Consider the following 17663-nt stretch of genomic DNA (forward strand, 5'->3'; position numbering starts at 1 on the left):
TTTTGTTTTGTTTTGTCTCAGAAATATGTATGAGATGGTGGACTGGAAATTTAGGAATTCTACCCTTCTGGCTTGGCCAGGCTCTTTGTCTCCAGACCCATTACTTCGGTAGATGTTTGCTAAGGGCTGTTTCATCCCCTCTCTCTGGCAATCAGGGTCAGATCTGTACTACTACATGTCTGTGTACTGATTTGCAAGTATGGAAGGGCTAATCAAAGGTAGGACTAAGTGCAGCTAGTGTAGGTCATGCTGATGCTGGACGCTGCCTTGCATTTGAAGCCACCCTCGGAACTTAGAAGATCCCATGAAAAGGACAGGTTCTCGGAACTGTTACTTTGGTTTTTATTTAATTTCATTTTGGATTTTATTTCTTTGTGTTATTTTCTGTTTTTCCGTCAGAAAGGAGTTCTTCCTTAGCTAAGCTGAGTGGGCTGCTGCGTCCTGCTCATTCTCTCTTACCAGCTTATGTGGGTCATGCTTTTGTTATTACTCCTAACAGCTCTTACCGAATCAAGGTTACCTAGATTTTCTCTGTTTCCTCCAGGAGTTTTATAGCTTTGTATTTTTACATTTGGGTCTGCGGTCCATTCTGAGATAACTTTTCCACCGCAGGAGCACTATAGTAAGCACTGTAGTGAGACTGGACGTGGACTGCTTCACCAGCTTTACTTTAGTGTGGTGTTGACTGTTTCAGATTCCTTTACCTTCCCACAGGCTCTTTAGAACCGTTCTGTCACTGTTCCTAGAATATCTGGTGGCCCAGCGCTACATCTGTAGAGCAAGTTGGAAAGAACTGACAAGCTAACAATATGGTTCTCCATAAAATTCTGCATTATTTAGAGTTTATGGTATCACTTACCTAGGTTGGTACGTTTCCTCAAATTTTAAACATATTTTCATGAAAGTTATGATATCTGTACAGGTAAAGGTCCTTGTTGCCCAAGCTAATGACCTGGCTTTCGTCCTTAGACCCCACAAGGTGGAAAGGTGAAAACAGATTTCTGCAAGTATCCTCTGACTTCCAGATGCATACCGTGGCACATGGGTGCTCACAGACATGCACGTATATACACACTAATAATTAATGTTTAAAATGCATACATAAATATTTCATTAGATTTGTACCTAAATAGTCCCTTTTTAACACAAATGAGAATTTTATTATAGGTTTAATCATAAAATTCCAGTTGTTTATATAGAAAAGTGAATAATTTTTATACATTAACACTGTATAGTGCTTGCTATAATTACACTTTAGTCCCAGAAGTTTTTTGTACAGTCTTTAAGTTTCTTACAGTCATAATTGATGGACAAGGACACTTGTATTTTCGCTTCCAAAATCTGTGTTTTTATCTCTGTTTCTTAACTCTGTATTTCCTTTTCTTCTGTTCTAGCTGGGACTTCCAAAATGACACTAAAAAGCAGTGACCATAAGCAGCATCTTTGTATTAGACCTGAGCTTAGAGAAAGCTTCTCCCCATCTGTACATGTCATTGTGATACAATAAGAAATATCCAGGCACAGAGCTCCTAAAACTCTGCTCCTTCGGGATTGTGTGTTGGGGAGTCCTGTCAGTCACACCTGCTTTTGTGCTAACGTAATCTGTCCAGTAATCTGTCCTCGACAGGTCAGGGAGGTCACCACAGGAACCAACCAAGTGATTGGAGGGGTGGAAGTGAAAGCTGCCCTGAGGTGGGGGTGGGGCTGAGCTAACCACCCTTGCCTTTGTAAGGAGGCCCCTGAAGAAGTTCACAGAACAGGGCTGGCAAATAGGAGGAGGTGGTGAGAAGGGCTTACAGGGGAGGACAGTGAGGCCCTGCACGCACCTCTAGTCTTGCTGATATTTAAGTTTGTTGTTTGATGGCCCAGGAGGTCATCTTTTTTGGTTGCTATTCTGTGTGAACTTGAGAACAACTTGTAATTTGTTGTTGGATAGAGCAGTCTTAAGATGTCAGTTATGGCCCCGAATCACTGATTTTTACCCCGTTGGATCTGCTCTTTTGTGGCAGAGGTCACTGCTGCCTGCTTCTGCCGCAGTTCTCTCTTGTGTTCGTCTCATGTGTGAAGGACTCGGCTTAAAGACTGGCCCCTTCACTTCTGAGACTTCTATTATGTAATGCCCCCTTATGCCTGGCCCCGAACTCAGATCCGCTTGCCTCTGTCCCCTAAGTGCTGAGATTAAATGCATCCTCCATCCCCACAAAGTGTTAGCATGACACATCTTGTTTTTCTTGCTCTTCCTATGCAGTTCACACTAACCTTGAACTTGAAATTCTGCCTGAGCCTCTGAAGTATGAAGCAAAAATATACAAGTTCAAAGTCAATTTGAACTACGTAGTAAGACCTTATCTCAAAAAAGAAGAAAGATGAAGAAAATTATAGGCCAAAAGAGAAGAGAGACTTTGTCTTTTTTCACGTATGCTTGATGTTCTTGCTCTGGATTTGGATTGGAGTTTCCGGCCTAAAGGTCTATTTGGAATACATTTCCTCAGTTTTTACTTGAAAAGGAGTCCTTGCCTCTGAAGAACAATTTTACTGGCTTCAGAATTGCAAACATTTTTAAGTTATTTATTTTTATATTGTATATAACATGTCACACACATGTGGAAGTAAGTCAGAGGACAACATACAGGGGCCAGGTGGTCCCAGGGATCAAGCTCCTTTGCCAGGCTTGGTAGCCAGTACTTTCACTCCGTGGCCCATTTCTGAAGTCCTTGTCTTGTTTCAGGTTTTGGTGCTGTTAGGTGTTGTGCTAGAAGTGATGAGCCCAAGGAATAGGGATAAATAAAAGTTTTACCAGACCAGAATTGATTACCTAAAGAACATACTATGGACAGAAACACCGTGCATGAATTCTCAGAAGGAATAGCTCCCTGAGGGGAAATGGCTACTTTTAGAGCAGTTAAGGGAAGTCTCCTGGGCTGTTTGTGAGGGTCTTATTTGAGTAAGAAGAGGGCAGCACTGTCTTGTTGGTAGGAAATCTTACAGTACCACTTGTCTTCTCTGACACGAGTTAGCAGCTGTATAAGACAGCACAAGCTGGCTCTTTTTAGATTTTTATTTGTTTATTATGTATACAGTGTTCTATCTGCATGTCTGCCTGCATGCCAGAAGATGGCACCAGATCTAATTATAGATGGTTGTGAGCCACATGTGGTTGCCAGGAATTGAACTCAGGACCTCTGGAAGTACAGCCAGTGTTCTTAACCTCTGGGCCATCTCTCCAGACCACAAGATTGCTCTTTTAAAAGTTGTTTTATTACATTTAATTGTAAATTGTGAGTGTGTGTGCATAAAAGCACAACAGTGCGCATGTGGAGGTCTAAGGACAACTTGTAGGAATCAGATCTTTACCATGTGGGTCTCAGGGATTGAACTCAGATCATCAGGCTTGGTAGCAGCCCCTTTACTCACTAAACCATCTCAATGGCCCCACAAAATATTTTTTAAATCAAAACAACTTTTTATCAGAAATGTGTTTCTGAACATATAACCTTTTCTCTTTCCACACTTGTTTCTTTATGTTATACTTTTGTTTATAAAATCTCTGATATAATGTACACAGACACACATATATATGCATATACATATATATGTATATATATATATATATATATAATGGACACAGACCACATCTGATCACTTTTTTGTTTTTTTTTTTAACCAAAGAGATCTTGCTAGAAGGTGTTAGTGAATAAACTGTTACTGGCTAAAATTTTTTAATATCTAGCCTAAGTTATCTGGTGCCTTTTTGTTTGTTTGTTTTTGTTTCTCAAGACAGGATTTTTCTGTGTAGCCCTGGCTGTCCTAAAACTTGCTGTATAGACCAGGCTGGCTTTGAACTTACCGAGAGCTGCCTGCTTGAGATCCACCTGCTTCTGCCACCCCAATGCTGGGATTGAAGGCATATGCTACCACCACCCTGCAAGGCATTGTTTTTTGTTGTTGTTGTTGTTGTTTTTGTTGTTTTTTGTTTTTCGAGACAGGGTTTCTCTGCCACTTTGGAACCTATACTGGAACTAGCTCTTGTACACCAGGCTGGCCTCGAACTCACAGAGATCTGCCTGCCTCTACCTCCCGAGTACTGGGATTAAAGGCATGTGCCGCCGCCACCAGGCAAGGCATTGTTTTTATAGTGCTAAGTTAACCTTTTATTCTTAGAGACTTTTAACAAGGCCGTGAAGGCTTGGATATAAAGAATCTGAGTCCTAACCATGGCAAAAGATCTAGTTGAAGAATACCATTAAGTGGCCAGCATTCTTGGTCTAGGAGTGGATTTAAAGGCCAAGTTTTGTTACAGAGGAAAATAAAGTTAATTTTGTTTTGTTTTTCCTTTTTGAGATTCTGAGAGTCAAACTTAGCTAGTGTTTGAAATTCTATTCTGGTAGTGAGTCAGAGGAGACAGAGGACAGAAGGCCTATAGTAACTCCTCTTGGAGGGGCAGGGTTTGCCCTGGAAGCGCCCTTGAGTATATTGGACCTTCTTCCCACATGTCGGTGAGACTCAGCTTCACTGCACTGACTCCTAACATCCCAAGTGAAGAGATGACCTTCCAGTCCTCGGAGATGAAATGTGCTATCCCTCCATCTGCTTGGTCAGGCCACAAACCAGCTGTAAGGGAAAGGGGGACTCATTGTCCTGGAGAAGTGAGACCCTGGCTACCTGTAGAAGTCTGTCAGGAAGGGGAATAGCAGGTGCAAATATGTCAGGCGCATGTTTTGCTTCTTTCCAATCAGTGTATGGAGAATGCCAGGACTGGAGAAAGAATGGGGGAAGAGGTCTGAGTCCTTATAGTATGTGGATTCACGCTATACAGTCTGCCACCAAAACCCCTTGGGTAAAATAGAAGGGCTGGGAGCATAAAAGGAGTGTTTTTCTCTAGGTAAAGCCCCAGACTTTGCGTAGTAACTCTCATTTGGGAGAAAGCTCAGTTCCTTTTATGATAGCCACCCTATCAGAGACATGAAGTGATGTTTTTTCCTGTACCTTTCATACTGTGAACCTAGTAGGTTTCCTGGAGACAGTATGGGTAAGCTTCCTTGAAAATACAGATAAGGAATTCAGGACTGAAGCCCTTAGCAGTCTCTTGGACCTGCCCCTCCACCTACAGTTCATATAAGTCCCTTGAAGTTCCTGCCAACCAGTATCGCCTGTAGTTGTTTTCTTCTTCTTCTTCTTCTTCTTCTTCTTCTTCTTCTTCTTCTTCTTCTTCTTCTTCTTCTTCTTCCTCTTCCTCTTCCTCTTCCTCTTCCTCTTCCTCTTCCTCTTCTTCTTCTTCTTCTTCTTCTTCTTCTTCTTCTTCTTCTTCCTCTTCCTCTTCCTCTTCCTCTTCCTCCTCCTCCTCCTCCTCCTCCTCCTCTTCCTCCTCTTCCTCCTCTTCTTCTTCACTTTCTTATTTATTTATTTGGGTTTTAAAGACAGGTTTTCTCTGTGTATCCCTGACCGTCCTAAAACTCACTCTTGTAGACCAGGCTGACATTGAACTCAGAGATCCACCTGCCTCTGCCTCCCCTTTGCTGGGAATAAAGGCGTTCTCCCCCACCGCCTAGCTCTCCTGTAGTTTCTACCTAGAAACACGGACTGGGCTGTGATTCCGTATTAGAGAACTGTCAGTGGGCTTGGTTCCTGTCGGGTTAGCTTGTCTAGTTTCTTCTCTATTTCTTGTAAGGTGGAAATATGATCACTGTTTTTCTTCTCCACTCCCCCTTCTCTTTTTCTCTGTCTTCTGTAGGTGGAGTTTTTCTATACTACAGCTGCTTCCCAAATAACTGACACAGAGACTCAATATTAATTACAGATGATTAGTTGGTAGCTCAGGCCTGTTTCTAGCTAATGTTTACACTCAACCCATATTTCTTACCTGTGCTTTGCGACGTGCCTTGGTGCCTTTTTTCAGTACGACATGCCCATTTTGCTCTCTCTGTGTCTACCAGCAGCTCTCTCACTCCGCCGCTCTTCATCCCAGTATCCTCAGTTTGATTGTCCTGCCTGACTGTATCCTGCTTTACTATCGGCCAGTCAGCTTCTTTATTAACCAGTGAGAGGAATATATAGTATTCACAGTGTGCAGGATTATTCCACAGCATTCTTCCTTTCTGTCTCTCAGGCGTTTTGTTGTTGTTTGTTTTGTGGAGTTTTTTTGTTTTTTGTTTTGTTTTTGAAATGTGGTTACTCTACATAGACTGTCCTGGAAGTCACTCCATAGACCAGGTTGGCCTTGAACTCATAAACGATCCACCAGCCCCTGCCCCTCCTCCCTCCCCTCTCTCATTCTAAACAGATGTAATCCTGACTGGTCTATTGCTCCTAGTGTGTAGCTCAGACTGGACTCTGGCCATCTGCTTGCCTTTATCTTCCTAGTGTTGTGATACAGGTCTATGCCACCATACTACAGCCATTTACCTCTCCTAGTTGAAACTAGAAACCCCACATCGCTGTTAAATTTGGTTATTCATTGCTAATATTGAGCAAGCTACTAACTTTAATAACTTGCTGGTGGTCTTAACCAGCTTTCTACTGCTGTAACAAAACACCATAGCCAAAAGTTACTTGGAGAGGAAGAGGTTTATTTTGAATACCATACAGACTTACCTACAGGCATTCTGATGGTGATTTTCTCAGCTGAGGTTTCTCTTTCCAGATAACTTGCACTTGTCTCAAGTTGACAAAAAAACAAAACCAAAAAAGTAACCATTTATCAGAGTCTGTCATCCTAATAGTGCTCAGAAGATTAACTAGATAATCAAACATAATCTTTGCAAGCCTGGTTTATGTTTTATGAATTCGGGAGCAGTGTTTGTTCTGTTTTCCATTCGTCACCTCTGCTTTTCCTGTTTCTGTGTGTGCCCCTTTCTGTTGTGAATGATCGATTGGACCTTGCTGTGTCTTGATGCTAGTGGGACCCAGACCCCGCACCTCCTGCGGGAATGCTTCCCTTTATCCAGCTCCGTGCTACTGGCCTCTGCTGTTTTGTTTTGTTTTTAACTTTGTAGTACTGTATGATTAGTGTCATTTTCTCTGCTTGCCACAGCAGGAAACACTGTTATTGCTAACAAAGCAGTGATGTGAGGGTAAGGATCATGAAGGACTTTGTCCTCAGGTCCCAGCAAATAATATCCACCAATGTCTTGTCACAGACTGAAAACCCTCATGCTTAAAGCTAAGCTAAGCAGAACAGCATTCTTGAGGACAGAAAAGTATGTTAAGAGCCTAAGCTCCTGGCAGAACGTTCCTGAAGAAACAGCGTCTGTCTATGCCTGCCCTACTGTGTTGTCCGATTTAGTGAGTTGGTCCCCTCAGCCAGTCAGTGAAAACAACAGAGTGGGATCCTTACTCCTTACTCTGCATGGGACAGTTAACTCTCTGGCCTGATCCTGACTCTTAAGATGCAGCTATTTCCAGAGCTCTGTTGGCTCTAAAATGCTGCTGTCTCTCAGGCTGTCTTTGTCTTCCACATTCTTCTGAGACTCGGTTTTTTATAGACTACAATTCCCAGAATGCTCTCTTAGGATTGGCATTCATTTCCTGCAATGCCATAACAGCCAGGTGCTCACATTTCCCGGCAATTGGCAGAAAATAACCTTGAGGAACCTTGACGGAGTGTGTCGGAGTTCAGAAAACTTAGGGATGGGTAAGCCTGCTTTCAATGTTTAGGCCACTTATTTATAGAAAATTTAAATTTTATTTTTGCAGTTTAAGATTTTAATAAAAGAAAAATTAAATCAAAAGAAAATTCATAGAAAAACCTGTCTAGTTTTTTAAAAGAGATTGACAACTACAAATAGGCTAGGTTCTTATACTTTTTGTTTTGTTTTTATTTTCCTAATGAAGTTGAATTTATATACAGTAAAACACAAAGTTCTTGAGGCTGTAGTTTGATGGATTTCAACACATGCAGGCTCCGTAACTGGATGTTTGGGCTGTAGAGTAATTTGATTGTCTTCACCCGCTGCTCCACACTTCAGTGAAAGTAAGGAGAGTGGCCAGGGCTGGCAGCAGTTTCCAGACAGGAATTCTGGGATAGGGGAAAGATCAGAGAGAACAAACCAGCCCATCCAGTGTAGTCCAGGTGTACTGCCAGGGTGGGAGCATTGATTGTTTAGTGCCCTTGTCCAAATTGGCATCTTTTAATAAAGGGCAGCGAGCTGGGAGGGCAGAGCCAGTGCTCAGTGATGACATGTGCTTTTCAGGCTCTGTTCTACGCTGCACTTGTGGGTCATGAACCTTGGCACTCTGAACATCCTGATGTGTAGACAAGGTGGTATGCCCTTCATTTCCAGTTATGTATTTCCTACTCATCATCAGAGAATCTCGTGGTCCTGTGTTTCCCTTCACTTGCCAAGTGTCACAGACCAGCTCATGAACCTTGCTCGCCACAGGATTGGTGGTGCCTAGGTGTGCAGTTCTTCCTCCAGAAGCACCTGCTGAACTTGAGTTTATAAAGTGGCTGCCATAGCCTGCGGCGCATTTTCCCAAGTCCCATTTGATTCACAGGCACTGCTCAGTGGGCTTTAGCCAGAACTTGGGCAAGGCACAAGCTAGAGCACCCAGCAGTCTCTTCTGCCTTCTTTTTGTTAGATGCTCAATCCATGCCGGGGTGCCAGTCTGCTGAGCAGGCCACTCTGGCAAGTATAGCCGGCCTGAGGCTGCTATGATCTTGGCCTTTGTCACCTACGCATCTTTGCTCTGCTCTCCTGCCCATCCCCTTCCTTTCCTTTGTAACCTCCCCACCTCCTCCACTTTCTTTACCATGTGGTATCCAGTGCGTTTTCTGCTTCTGGGTCTGATAATTCTGCCAGCCTCATCCCTTATTAATCGTTGCCCTGTCCAGGTCCCCAGAACTCTGATTAGAAAGACCTCTACCAGAAGCTGGCTGTGCTGATAGCCCTTAGCACAGAAGGAACAAGCTACAATGCTACTGAAAAGGACATCTGCAACCTGCTCTTGCGCCCAGGACAGCAGTCACAGCTAAGCCCTACCTCAGACCCACAGGCCCAAATGGCAACTTGTGTGCCCCCTGGGAGCCCTGCTCTCCACCACTACCTAGACTCTGCCATTCAGCCCCTCAGACTTCGTTAACATCCTTGTTCCTTTTTCTTCCTTATAGTACAAGATGTTTCACATTTCCAGCTTCTCCGCAGCCTCCCTTTCTGTGGGCTTTTCCTGTTTGTCCCTTTTTTTCCCCACTTTCTAGAGTGCTTCCTAAGTTGTCTCCACCTCGTTTTCTTTTATGTGGTATGGGTATTTTGCCTGCATGTATGTGTGCAACACAAGCGTGCAGTGCCTGCAGAGCCCAGGAAAGAGCACCCCCTGGGACTGGAGTTGCAGACAGTTCTGAGTCACCGTGTAGGTGCTGGAGGCTAACCTAGGTCCTCTAGGAAAGCATTCAGAATAGACTCTGCTCCTGAGCAGTGTTGGAAGAGGGGAAGCGGACACTAGAGATGAAAACCTTCTAGCTCTGAGGGCCTGGTTCAACCTGGCCAAGCTTTGCAGAGGTATATTTCCTGCCCTGGGTTAACAGATACTTTACCGTGCCCACTTAGCTCTTCTCACAGGTATTTCATGTCAGGGTCTTGTTTGTTGTGCTAGTAACTGAATACTTCCTCAGTGGGAACGCTCCTGTAGCACTGGCTGCTTCCTGGAACCTGTTCCCAGGATGACTCTGAGCAGCATGAGCCCTGTTCTGAGATGTAACTAACTGAGCTCTCCAGACTGGTCCAGAGTAGCCAGGGGCTTTTCAGTCCTACCCAGAAGAGGAAAGTTAGATAAAGGAGGAGCGATAGGGATAGCACAGTGGTACAAACACGTAGGTGGAGCAGCTAGAGCTACCAGCCCTTAGGCTTTCGGATACCACACCCAGCAATGCTGTGACTAACTAGTAGACCAGGCAGCCAGGACAAGCATCTGTGACTCATACCACCAGCTGCTACATTTGAACACATCTTTAGAAAGCGAGTTGTTTTCTTCAAGATCAGTATTTCTGGATTTACTGAAATACTGAACTTAGAATGTTGCAGCAGTGGAGCTATGTCCCAGCCCGACAGCAGACTCTGGGCTGTTGGCTCATACAGGTCTCCACTGAGCCATCTCTCCAGCCCCTAACTTAACTTTTTTTTTTTTTTCTGTTTTTTCGAGACAAGGTTTCTCCATGTAGCCCTGGTTGGTTGTACTTTATAGACCAGACTGGCCTCAAACTCAGAAATAGTCTGCCTCTGCTTCCCAAGTGCTAGGATTAAATAAAGATTTACACCACCAGTGCCTGTCACTTGAACTTCTTGATAACTTTAAGAAGGTAAAAGGAAACTAGTGTAACTAATTTTGTTGCTGTTGTTGTTTTGGTTTTTTGGGACAGGGTTTCTCCTGTAGCTTTGGAACTCACTCTGTAGACCAGACTGGCCTCGAACTCACAGAGATACACCTGCCTCTGCCTCCCGAGTGCTGGAATTAAAGGAGTCTGCCACCACTGCCTGGCTCGGTATAACTAATTTTAATAATTATTTTATTTGGTGTCATTTTTTTAAAACACCGTCATTTCACTAAGTGCCCAGTCATTTTAAAGTTCTGGAATACTAGAAATTACTTTTCTGAACTGAGTTTTGGGAAGCCTGTGGATGTGTCTGAACAACCACTTCTCTGGTGCTACAGAGCTGGCCCCTCAGGTCTGTAGCGAGCATAGGACACTGGCAGCTGAGGATAGCGACAAGATACTTACACCCATGTTCTTTCCTTGTGGTCTTGTCAGTTGGCCCTGTCTTCTGCTGTGGAGAAACACTGGCTTGCTTTCCCTCTGTGTAATGGGAGCCCTGGACATTGCATAAGAGTGGAACCAGGTAAAACCTGCTCTTGAGTCTGCTTCTGTCGCCCAGGCTTTCCTGTGCTGTACAGTTGGTAACCCGTTTGCTTTTGTGATTGAATAATGTTCGCTGTCCAGGCATGCTGTGCTGCATGTCTCTCAGCAGGCGTTGGATGTGAGTTGTGCTGTTGGCTGTAGCGCATAGTTAGGGCTGACTTTGGAGGGTGCTTCATTTCTGTAGGCCCTGTGCCTGGGCTAGAGCTGTTGCTGGGCCCTGCTCCATTGTCACCTTTTTAAAACTTTATTGTTTTTTTTTTTTAATCTACATCATCAGGTCCCATAGTTTGGACTTTGGGCTAGCACTCTGCCCATATCTGTGCTGGGAAACACCAGCATGTCTTCCCATGAAGGAGCTGTGCTCCATTTGCTGTGCTTCCATAGCTTCACTTTGACACCCTTGTGGCTGCTGGTTGGGTATAGTTATTTTCCATTGCTGTGATAAAACACTCTGACTACAGCACTTAGAGAAGATAGAGTTTCTTTGGGCTTATGGTTCCAGAGGGATAGCAGACTTTCATGGCAGGAGGTGGCAGGTATTGTGGCCAGAGCAGGAAGCTGAGAGCTCACATCCTCAACCATAAGCACAAAGCAGAGCATACTGGAAGTGGCCTTGAGTTTTAACTCTTAGCCTGCCCCCAGTCACGTACTTCTTCCAGCAAGATCATACCTTCTCAACCTCCTCAGACAGCAACACCAGTAACTGGGGCCCAAGAGTTCAAATGCCTGATAGATACTATGAAGAACATTTTCTAATTAGACTGCTTTGGGGTTTTCCCAAATAGGCTTACTCACATCTCACGGTTTAGTCTTTTGGATTTAATGAAGAGTTGTCTTGCAGAAGCAATAGCCTTGCTCAGGATTTTAGGGGTATAGTAACTCATCCCTGTGATCCAGGTTCTCTGGAAGCTGAGCAGGAGGAACTCATGGTCAGCCTGAGTCACATAGTGAGACTGAGGAGATGATTCAGCAGCTAGAAGTGCTTACTGCTCTTCCAGAGAATCTGAGTTCAGACCCAGTACCCACTTAGGGGAGTTGGTTCTCTCCTTCCACTGTAGGGGTTCTAGGGATCCAACTCAGCTTGTCGTGCTTAGCAGTGAGCACTCTTACCTTTTTAAATCATGTTCATTCCTGGAAGAGGCAGCAATGATGCTGACTTACTTTCTGCATCCCAGCAAGATCCTCGGACAGATTGGAGGGAAGAAACAGCGGGATCAGTCTCTCCTGCCTTAGTTTATTCTGTCTTTCTGTCCTCCTTCTCCTGGTCTGTGTCTCTCACCTGACATTTGAGGGCCATCCTTCTTGGAAGCAGTGTGAAACCAGAGTTTCAGGGGGTCCGAGCTTGTTTCTGCTGGAGGAAAGAACTCCAGGAGGGAGGAGCTGAGTGACTCCTAATAGAGGGGTATAGGCTGACTTTTCTTTCCCACCCACCAGTTCCCAAATAACTGACATGGAGGCTCAATATTATTAATTATCAATGCTTGGCTGATAGCTCAGGCTCATTGCTAACTAGCTCTTACAACTTAAGTTAACCCATATATTAATCTACATTCTACCACATGGTATTACCTCTCTTTCATCTTGCACCTCTCTCTGTGTCTCACTGGCAACTCCTCTGACTTCTCCCTTCTTCCCAGTGCCCTTAGTCAGATTTTCCCACCTAACCTTATCCTGTCCAATTGTTGGCCAGTCAGCTTCTTTATTAAACCAAGCAGTGTAAATTAGTTACAGAAGGATTATTCCACATTAGGGTGGTCTAAAATAAAGGCAGTGCTGGGCAAAAGTGAGGGGCAGCAGAGGACACTGGGGATAGGAACAGACATAGTTGGTTCTCAGAAGGGGCATCTGGGTCTGCAGCTGGTGTATGTGTCTAGAGCCAGGTGTGGGTCATGAACATTAGTGCGGGGCCTGATTCTAGCTCTGCCTCCTGAGAGGGTTCTTGACCCCTCCCTGAGGAAGCCAAGGTGTTTTTATGGGTTACATACATATCTTGGCCCTGTCCTGAATATGTCCTGTCAGAAGACTGCACTGCCTGTTGTTGCCAGCCTCCCACCCTAGGGGGCAGACATAGACCATCCTTATCCCGACTGCAGGCTCATACCTGGGGGGGGGGGGAGCAAAGTAGAAGGGGAAAGAAGGAGAAGACTGCTGACTGTGGGCACAGGTGCTCACGGAGCACACATCATAGGATAGACATGCTAATCATGCATGACACACAGGCATGCTTATAGGCAACTCACTGACAGGGCTTGCTTTTGTGTGTGCTTTCTAGTAGGTATGTGGGAAGAGCTATAAGGGAGAACTGCTGTTTCCTCGGCAGACTGTACAGGATGTCACATGTCCGTCATGGCTTCCCACAGAGACACTCTGAAACATAGGTACTCAGCCGCACTTCTCCATACACAGCCCTCTATGGTTTGGATGCTGCCAGGCTCATCTGACTCCTGCAGAGGGCCCCCTCTGTCAAAGCGCCTGTGTTGTCCCCACCGAAGGGCTCAGGTGTTATGTTAAAGATCATGACAGCGAGTTAGGCAGCAGACTGTCCTGCTTGCTCATCGTGACAGTTCTCTTATGCCCTTAATTGGAACAGCTTGAGGTCATAAGCCTCACTAGAGTGTTTTTCAGCTGGCCCCTGCCTGTTGGGTAGAGGCTTCAGTTGAGATGTGGAGCTAACTCAGCACCCTAAGTAAAAGGGGGTAGATGGGAGCTTGGTCTGCCTGTGATCTAGTGAAGATGTCCAAAATTTGACCCGTTGCATTCACATAGACACACAAACATAAATGTAAATAAAAATAATAAATTAAAATTTTGTGTGACATTTATATATTTTATGTAAAATGTTTTTACCTGCATGTATGTGTGTATACCCAGTGGGTCCTTGGTGCATGGACAGGTAAAAAAGATGGCATCAGGTCTCCCAGAACTGGAATTATGGATGGCCTTACAGTGCTGGGAATTGAGCTCTGGTTCTCCACCAGGGCAATAAGTGCTCTTAACAGCTAGACCATTTCTCTAATGCAGTAAAGACATTTTTAAGGACTGTCCAGATGGCTCAGTGGGTGAAAGCACTTGCTGCCAGGTCTGATGAACGGAGTTCAACTCCTGGAACCCACATGGTAGGAGACAACTCTCTACCTTTAAAGGGCTTTTCCTTTCTGGTTCTTCTTTCCGACTCTTTGAGTTCAGAGTTATGTCATACCGAAACTAAAGTAGTTCCCAAGGCTGTCCTGGAACACATGGTGAGTCGCTGATTCTTGAAGTGGGTGTATGTCAGACGCTAGACTGCTGAGCTTGTCCATCTCATTCTGCTTGTCCTCCGAGTTGCTTTCCAAAGTCCGGATTCAGTGCTTACATTTAAGTCTTAGAAGGGTACCAGATATCCTGGCCACACGTGGGAATCGGGCCGGAGGTCCTTATCCGTCTCACCACAACCTCCGCAGAGTTGGGGTGAGAGCAGTATTGATTTAGGGTCAGGAGACTTAACCACAGAAAGCACCTGCTAAGCAGCCTCAGCCCCTGTCCTCACAAGTGCTTCCCAGAGCAGCCTGCTCCAGTGTACCTCATCCCTGCTTCCAGCTCCTCAGAGATCCCATGCGCCACCGTCACACTTAGGAGACAGTTGAGCTCCGTGGATGTGAAGAAGGCACAGCTGAATAAAAAGAGAGTGAAATATTCTTGAAAGCTATCAGTTTCCAGTTCTGGCCTCTCCTGCCTGTTGCTTTTCACCTCTGATTCTGGAGCCCACCTAGTATATCCCAATCCCAGGACTCCAGGGGTTAGAGGAGGGCACTCCGGCTTTCCTTTCTTCATTCCCCACACTACCCCAGACTCGGCACTGCAGAGGTTCCAGAGGATCTCACCACAGGGCATTTGAGGGTTGTGTGGCTGATCTGGCAAAAGTACGTCATTTACTGTTCCATCCTTCATTTTCAGAGCCTCCCAAGATGAACCCAGTGGTGGAGCCGCTGTCCTGGATGCTGGGTACCTGGCTGTCAGACCCGCCAGGAGTTGGTACCTTTCCTACACTGCAGCCCTTCCAGTACCTGGAGGAGGTGCACATCTCCCATGTGGGCCAGCCTATGCTCAACTTCTCGTAAGTCCCTCCCTACCTGGCTGATGGCCTGCCTAGGCCTTCAGATAACTCCAGACATGTCAGAGACATGCCAGGAAGGAAGATGCCAAAGCACTGTAGCTGTGCTTTAGAAATTTCTCTCCCAGAGCCTGGCAGCTGAGGCACGGGTTGATGATGAAAGTGGTCCTTTCTTGCTCCTCGATATTCTTTAAGATGACAAGTTTACAAGTTTGTTAATCTAAGCAGACAAGCATATTTAATCTCTAGTGTCAGTCTAACTCGTATGGAAATCAGTCACTGTAGTGTTGCTGAATAAGAGGATGTGGCTTTCTTTTACTTTTACCCTGTACTAAATGAGGTGTACAAGAAAGTTTATGGTTCTGAATAGGAAATAGTGTTGCTTTTAAGGGTAGCTGAAATATAATCACCATAGTTATAGTGTTTAGCAAGTTTAGAGTAGGGACATACCTCAGTGGTGGAGTGATTTTGTCGTACGTACAAGCCCAGGATTTGTTTCCAGCACATCACGAAAATTCCATTTCTGCTTCAGTCTCCACTCTGCAGTTCTCTTTTAAGAAGCTAAATTAGGGACTGTCAAGGTGGGTCAGTGGGTGGTGGAACTTGAGCCTCCAAGCCTGACGACCTAAGTTCAGTCCATTTCAGAGGTTCAATTCCCAGCACCCACATGACAGATTGCAGCTGTCTATTTCAGGGGATTTGATGTTCTTTTCTGGTTCATGGATACTGCACATGCCCGGTATACAGTCATCCATGCAGACAGATACCCAAACATATAAAATAAAAAATAAATCTTGGGCTGGAGAGGTGGCTTACATTTTAAGATTGCATATTTCTCTTCCCAAAGGACTCAAGTTCAATTCTTAGAACTTAAGCTTAAAACTAAACTACCTGTCTCTCTAACTCCAGGGGATCTCCAGCCTCTGGTATCCACAGGTGCCTCCACACACATGGCATACAACACATACCCATGAGGGAAAACCAAATCATCTTTAAAAATGTAAATAAATCTCAAAATAGTCTAGAACAGCCAAGTAGTTAATGCCTATAATTCCAGCAATTGGGTGACAGAGGCAGGAGGATCACAAGATCAAGGGCTATGTAGCAAGATTGTCTCAAAATTTAAAAAGTAAACAGAGCTAGGTATGGGACTGGAGAGATGGTTTAGCAGTTAAGAGCTCCTCCTGCTTTTCTGGAGGACCTTGGTCCTAGGTTTGATTTCTGGCACCTAAAAGGTGGCTAACAACCATCTATAACTACAGTTTCAGGGGATCTGTTGCCCTCTTCTGGCCTTGCAAGGCACCGGGCACTTATGTGGTACATAGACATATATGCAGGTAAAACACCTATACACATAAAATTAATAATAATAATAATAATAATAATAATAAATTTAAAAGGTAGTTGAGGCTATAACGCATGGGAGACTTGCCCAGAATGTGGGAGGCCCTGGGTTAAGTTCCAGCACCAGAAGAAATGTTGGAGACCAGCTTCTACAAAAATACCCCTGACCAGGGTAGGGCCATAGGGATCAGAAAATTAGTGAAGAGTACAAAAGCAAAAGTGAAAATAATAAAGCAGAGACAGTATAGTCCTGGGAGGGAGTTCCAGAAACATAGGGTAGTCCTGGGAGGGAGTTCCAGGGAGTACTGAAATCCACCTGCATTTAAGTTTCCAACAGTTTTCTACCCCAATACAATGGGGAGAGAAGGCAAAAGACTGCTTTAACATGATACAAAAGACAACTCGAACAGTTACTTGCTTTAATACTTTGAGACATCAAGTCCTTTTGTTGTTTAGGTAGTGAACCCACCCTAGACCGAGAGCCCTGAAGACAGCCTCTTCCAAGTCAAACCCCTGTCTCAAAAGAAGGAGCAGAAAGTATGCTTGAATTTCCTGACCATTGGTCAGGGTGGAGTGGATCTACCTGTGTGGGCCACCTTAATGTCCAAAATACCGAGTAACCACACCTTAGGTCAGGGTGTGTAACAGTTGTCAACAACTCTGAACAGGCTGAACTCTGACCTTCAGACAAGCTGGAAGTAGACTCACATTTTTGGGCCTCCATAAAGAAAACAGGCAAATAATGGACCCAGATAGTAAGAAGCAGGCTCGCGCCTTACTTCTCCTTTCCTTCTTTCTTTCCTCTTTTCCCTCCCTCCCTTCGTCCTTCCCTCTTCCTTTCTTCTCTCTTCTTTCTTCCTCTCTCTTTCCCTCTCTTCCCCACTAGGCCTTGTGCATGAGCAGTCTCTATACTGCATGGCATTCACAGCCCAGCCCAGTCTTTTCGTGTCAGGGTATAACAGTGTAGACCATGCTGGCGTCTTGCTTTTGCCTCCTAACTGCTGGAGGCAGTTATAGACATGTGTACTCTGTCGGTATGAATATGCAACAAAGGTTAATTAGAAATTGGACCCTAATTCAATGCCTATTCCATTTCTGCCATAGGGAATTCTATTTAACCCTGGCATTGGGGAGGTAGAGACAGGTAGATCTTTAAGTTCAAGGTCAGCATGTTCTACATAATAAGTTCTGGGCGAACAAAGGCTGTACAATTCGACCCTGTCTCAAAAAAAAGAAAAAAGAAAAAGAAAAAATTTCAGAGAGAAAAGTTCTGATAAGGTAGGATTCTACTTTAATTATCTATAGTGTTTATAGCAGTGCCTAAGACTGAAAACTGAAATACACAAGCTTAAAAGACCTGATACTCCATATTATTAGATT

The 17663-nt window shown here is 44.7% G+C and overlaps 1 protein-coding gene across 4 annotated transcripts in view; it reads left to right on the forward strand.

Annotated features, from left to right (window-relative positions):
* Thap4 (THAP domain containing 4) overlaps window positions 1-17663 on the forward strand; it is a 43316-nt gene that overhangs the window by 11238 nt on the left and 14415 nt on the right. For 3 of the 4 annotated variants that reach the window (XM_005361368.3, XM_026786163.1, XM_026786164.1), the window contains exon 3: window positions 14783-14942. In XM_005361368.3, coding sequence (XP_005361425.1) covers window positions 14783-14942 — 160 coding nt within the window. Of the gene's footprint in view, window positions 1-7544; window positions 7631-14782; window positions 14943-17663 lie in introns of those variants that run through there. The other variant, XM_005361369.3, reaches the window with a different exon arrangement.

This window comes from Microtus ochrogaster, linkage group LG4 (assembly GCF_000317375.1).
Source record: "Microtus ochrogaster isolate Prairie Vole_2 linkage group LG4, MicOch1.0, whole genome shotgun sequence".
Classification (NCBI taxonomy): domain Eukaryota; kingdom Metazoa; phylum Chordata; class Mammalia; order Rodentia; family Cricetidae; genus Microtus; species Microtus ochrogaster.